The sequence below is a fragment of the Lynx rufus genome, unplaced genomic scaffold, assembly GCF_022079265.1.
Source record: "Lynx rufus isolate CCGP_SWC_20201006 ecotype Redwood Valley unplaced genomic scaffold, mLynRuf1.p SCAF_5, whole genome shotgun sequence".
Taxonomy (NCBI): domain Eukaryota; kingdom Metazoa; phylum Chordata; class Mammalia; order Carnivora; family Felidae; genus Lynx; species Lynx rufus.
The window spans coordinates 110658481-110664480 of NW_025814867.1; the positions used below are offsets into that span (position 1 = coordinate 110658481).

A 6000-nucleotide genomic window follows, 5' to 3' on the forward strand; every position below is an offset into this window, starting at 1 on the left:
AATAAGCAGTATTTCCAGAAATATGAGTCCTATTTTCAATATCTTTACCACACATCATGGAAAATTAAATGTAGAACGTACGTAACACACTTCATGCTGCTTGAGAAAGTAGCATAAAATATTAAAAATGCCAAATGGAAAACATGAATTTCATTTCTTTTCCTAAACTAAATTAGAATCTGTTCTGAAAAGTCTAGTTTAATTAAGTGTGGGAATAAAAATGCTCTTCCTTAGTCAAAGAAATTCCAGCAGGAGACTCTAGTATCTGGCTCCAATTCTTTAGGGTTTTAAAATCCTGGCATCTGTCATTTGTCCCAGACCATGAATTTGAAATATTTGGATGAGAATAAAGATTCCTCTTAAATGAGAGGACAATATTTAGGAAATTTTATTCTACTGTGAAAAGAAACCTAAAAAATGTAAACAAAATATACATAGTTTTTACCTAAGGTAGAAGTTGTTCTGTATGAAATACCTGGTTACATATTTCAATAAACTGATTAAATATTTTAATAAAATTTTCCCTGATGGTGTAGCATAATATAATTTTTTTTAATGCAGGAAGATATAACAATTCTTAGAAATGTTTCTGTTTCTGTTTTAATCAGTTGAACTTAATGATTAAGCCTGTAGTAGACCTTCAGTTTGATAAGGTGAGTTTCAATCCAAAGGTCCCATCTAGGTCAATGGCATGCATTCAAGGTATAATTCAAGAAGCAGAGAAAACTATGCACTAAATTATCTAAAAATTCATAAGTTAAAAATAACAGCTAATATTTATTGAGTGCTTATAGTGTCCTAAATGTCATCTTAAACCCATAAATGTAGTAACTCATTTAATCATTTAATGACAGCCCTGAAACATAGGTTTATTATGATTCCCATAAATAGCAAAACTGAAGCACAGAAATGTTGAGTAATTTGCTCAAGTTTACTCAGTAAGTGGTAGCATTGGCATTTCAACAAGGCAGTCTGGCTCCAGAGGTGTTTTTTTGTTTTTTTGTTTTTTTGCCCCTGTTTATGTACATTTTTCCCCCTGACTCTCATGTGCACACTCCTAATCACCACATTCTATACTAGATGTTCTTCAATAAAATATGCTATCAAAAGATCTATGGATGGTGGTTGTATTCAGTATTTTAAGTAAAAATATCTAATACCTGGAAATCAAGGAAAAATCTACTAAGTCAACCCACTTGTGTTAAATTTCTTAATTTGAGAAAGTGACTTTGAGAATGGGATCAGCAATTTAAACATCACTAATACTGATGTTAAAATAATTCATGCGCTTCAGCCAATTACATAACAAAATTTATTCCTCCAAAAAAAAATCCCTTTCTTTTCACAGCAATTGTTTTCTTAATTTAGAGAATGGTTATATGAGGAAGCAAGAAGGGAGACTGGCAAAACAGCAGAAGAGAGGTTTACAACAGCAGGATTAAGACTAAATAACACTACAGCTCTCCACTTACTAGACCTTTTGTCGAACCCCAAAATACAATCTGTCCTCCAGGAACAGTCCCATGAGTTTGATTTATTAACAAGTTTGCCTCTTGAGTAAGTACTGTAATTGAGTAAAATGAAAGTCAAGCATCTGTGTACAAATTATTTTCTGAGAATCAATAAACTCTCCTTGACCTTTCCCCACAACCCATATTTCCTACTGTGCAAGAATTTCAATGCTATGAAGTTTGACCTTGGGGTTTGGAAATATTGCAACCTACTAAAGTCTTTTCTTGGCCTGAGGCCTAAGTGAGCCCATGATAGGAAATGAAGGTCAGGGTATCTGGAAAGAGTGGGAAAGGCACTCATGCTTGCAGAAAGGAGGAAGTTTTATAATCTAGAAGAGACATAGGATATGGTTCAATAGGGCATAATCATCAATGGTAATATGTCATAAGGTTAAGATATTCTCCCTAAGAGTTAAGAAAAAAATCTCCTACTATTATGATTATGGACATCTGTCTATGTTTACATCAGGCCTTGCTCAAGTTGAAAAATGTCAAGGGAAAGATGTATAATAAGACTTAATTATGTTTCATTTTACTTTCATCAAGTGTGATTGGACCAAAAAGCTGCATTGCTTCTTGTATCACAAGGTTCTTGCTATTGGAAGCAAAAGTCCAAAAGAGATAGAATGCCTTACGTTGTCCATTCTGAAAACACATCAGATGAGGCACATATTACTTGATATTCTACAAAGAAGGCCTAATGTGAAAAGGCTAGAGGTCAGGCAAAACTTCAATTTGCTCCAACATAAAAGCATCCTTTTGTTGATCATACAGCTAAACAGAAGAGATCATACACAACAGGAGAGATCCTAATGAAGCGGAAGTTCTAGAAATGGTCAGAGTGTTGCATGGCCTGGGGCAGAGGAAGAAAACTAAAATGGTGTCTGTCTTAACTGATGTAAACAAAACCATAATAACATTCATTTTAATATTTATTTATTTACTTCTTGAATACAGCTATTTGACAACTTTCAGTCCAGTTTCTGGTTTTCACGTAATTCTTTCATTTACTCATAAGCTATGTACTAGCAACTGTATTCCAGGTACCCATATAGGTGCAGAGAATGTAGATTGATAAGTCAGGTCCCTGGTTTCTTAGAGCTTTCATTCTAGGAATGGGGAGACAGACAGCAAACAAATAAGAAGTTACCAGGTGATAAAAGCCATGAACAAAATACATGTGAAAGAGAGCAAATAGAATGATAACCTTGGACTGAGTGGATAGAAAAGGTCTCTTTGAGGTGGTGACATTGAAACTAAGACCTAAATCATAAGGGAGGTGGCTGTGTGAAACTCTGGGTGACATGTTCCAGCAAACAGATATCATCATAGAAGAACTTCAAGTCTTGAGCTCCTTCCAAGAGTCATCAAAAGTTTTGAAAAATTTCTTTACCAAACAGAACTTCAAAAGCCTAGGATATCTTATTTCTGAAAGCCTAGATGGAAAAAGTGTTATACTTGACAATATATCTTATTGTGATGCTTTGATGAAAAAAAAGGTCATTATTATTTAATGTTTTCAGCAGCAGCACATAAAAATGCCAAAGACTATTCTAGCAATTCTGAAAGAATTGCTACTCCCATGCTTGTCTACTCCCATGAAATGCTGTCAACTTCATCTGGACTGGAGCTTTACCATGACCTTTTACAAGAGGACTTATTAAGTAATAGGAGCAGAATTAACAGTTTTCCTATACTACACAGATCATTGGCATTCTAGAGGTATTTGATATTTAAACCAATAATTTGTTTTTTTATAATGACTCATTACACTTAGCAATTAGACAGAGATAAGCTTGTTTGATGGCCATTAGATGTTGGGGCTTATGTGAATGTGAGAAATCTTTACATTAAAGGCAGTCACCAGGATGAATGTTGTTAGAAAATGGGCAATGTTCCAGGCAATGCAGTCTGAATCTGTACTTTCTTCTGCTGTTCTAGACTAGAAGATCAACAGCAGACAATCCTAGAACTTTGCAAAGCTGAAGGAGGTGCTTTGGCAAAACCTGGAAGAATGTGGCAAAGCTATGGCAGTTACTCCACAGCCAAAAATCTATAAACACCATTTGAAGACTCAGAAAAGCTTAAAGGTGAAGCATATTAATCTATGCTCTATAAGCACCATTAATAATGGAGACCTCATTGACTTGAAGACAAACAGCATACTTACCAAAGTGCGTAACTTTGCCTAGAAATCATTCTACTAGTTACTGCATATTTTTTGTGAAATTGGGTTTTTAGGCATAGGTGCCTAAAAAAATTTTTTTTAAACCTGAAGGTGAATTAATTGATTGGGTTACCATTGTCTTCCCTCTAGGAAGGCAGAATAGTGCAGGAGTGAAGAGCATCGATACTGAAGTCAAAATAATCTAGATTCAAATCCAGACCCAACACTTTCTAGCTACATAAGTTTGAAGAGATTCTTGGAGCCTGGGTTTCCCCATATGTAATATGGATATAATAATAACTGCTTCAAAGGTAGCTGTTAGGGTTAAATGAGACAAGTATGTTGTACACCTGAAACTAAGGTCATATTGTGTGTCAACTACAATCAAATAAAACATTTTTTAAGAAAAATTCAGAGCAAGGACACATTTGTGTTCTTTGAGGAGCTGGTATGCTTTTACTGTTAAACAAGGTTTTTTTTGTTGCTTATTATGCTTTGTTTGGGGTCTTGGCCCTCAGGAAGTTCAGGGATATGTCTCAGGGATATGTTTTGTATTTGTTTTTAGCAACTTCTGCTGTTTTCTTCCTTATAGTGTTTAATACTTTGGTCCTTGTTTTAATGGTTCTATTATACCTGTCTCCATTATAAGTCACCACAAATTTCCCTTTAAAAGTAGATGTGCTATAAAGGAAAGAAGGAAAGGAGGGAAGGAGGGAGGAAAAAAGATTTCTTAAAAGTATACTCTTTAAATAAGTTCTTATAAATTTAGCAGCCTTAATGAGGTAAAAATCTATAGTTCATAATTTTTTAACTTTAAACAAAAATAAATAAAACAAATGGAAACACATTTTTCTCAAGTTTAAATGTTATTGGTTTTGTTCTGGAAAATTTTCTCATGCTAATTCTACAAATCCTGTTAGTGCATTTTCTAAATAATGTTCTGTGGGGCAGGGAAGGAAGGACCATGAGATCTCAGCTGTCACTCCATCAACAGTGAATATATTTGACTCCTTTTCTCTCCAGCATGGGATCTTTGCAGCCATGCATTGTGCTTCTCCTGGCTCCCCCAACCTTCCATCCTCCTCAGGTACCTTCTCAGATGGCAGATCACCCCTCCTTCTGCTCTCTAGACTAGTATTATTTACTGTTATTTACTCAGTTTTATTAGAATCTTTCTCTGTTTATTACAAAAGGAGCGTTTGGCACATCCAGCTTTGAATCCCTTCATGGAGAACCTCTGCAGCCCAAGCGAACAGGCACTGGGATTATAGAAAGTCTTCAGTGTGAGTTACTGGGGGTTTTCCTCTAACACCATTGTTTTACACCCATGGCTCCCTCTCCCACCTTCCAGTGTCATTTCTAGCACACAGAAAGTTACTAACAGATACTTGTTGAGTAACCAGAAAAATCATTTTCTTTTTTTTTTTAATGTTTATGCACTTATTTTTGAGAGAGAGAGAGAACATGAGCATGGAAGAGACAGGGAGAAAGGGAGAGAGAGAATCCTAAGCAGGCTCCATATTGTCAGCACAGAGCTCTACATGGGGCTCAAACTCACAGACCACAGTGTGAGATCGTGACCTGAGCCAAAATTAAGAATCTTACCTGGCTGAGTCACCTAGGCACCCCTGAAAAAATCATTTTCTAAGTAATCTTAATTTTTTTAAGTAGTTTTTTACACTTAGAGAGTGAGAACTTTATGCACAAACCTTAAGAGTTTATTTACCATCCTAGTGAGAACATTCCGAAAATGAAATTCCATTCTGGGCATATTTGATTATGTGTGTATATCTGTATATCTGTGTGTGTGTGTGTGTGTGTGTGTGTGTGTGTGTGTCCATAATTATTTCTCTTTCTCGAATTTAGCTAAACAAACCCAAACATGTGTTATTAATGATTTGATTATTCTGTTTTCCAGTCAGGTGTTAAAAGAGCAAGAAGAGGGTAATTCAACTTTGTAATTCCTCATCCTGCCCACACACACATATTCATATTCATGCATGTACAACCATATGCTAGCCATCAATTGACCCTTGCCTGTTGTATGTCATACACGACACCTTGGCAGGCAACCCTAGCCCAGACATGGCTATTCGCAGTACTGGTGTGTCAGGTAGCAGAGACAGAGGCTCAACAACTTCTCTTGATTTGAGTTCAACATAGCAGTTAAAGATAAACATAACATAGTTAAACATAAACGATATTACCTGTCTCAACGCTAATCACAATCCTCCAGATGCCCAGTCCCAAAACGATGGCCGTCAGCAGTCCACACACAGTGGCCACCAGCACCCTGAGGTCACAAACATGACAGGAAGCCAT

General features: G+C 36.0%; 1 protein-coding gene across 1 annotated transcript in view; it reads right to left on the bottom strand.

The window, feature by feature from the left end:
- ADGRG7 (adhesion G protein-coupled receptor G7) overlaps positions 1–6000 on the bottom strand; it is a 70658-nt gene extending 64658 nt beyond the window's left edge. Inside the window, exon 1 of the mRNA XM_047098734.1 lies at positions 5886–6000. Coding sequence (XP_046954690.1) covers positions 5886–6000 — 115 coding nt within the window. The remainder of the gene's footprint in view (positions 1–5885) is intronic.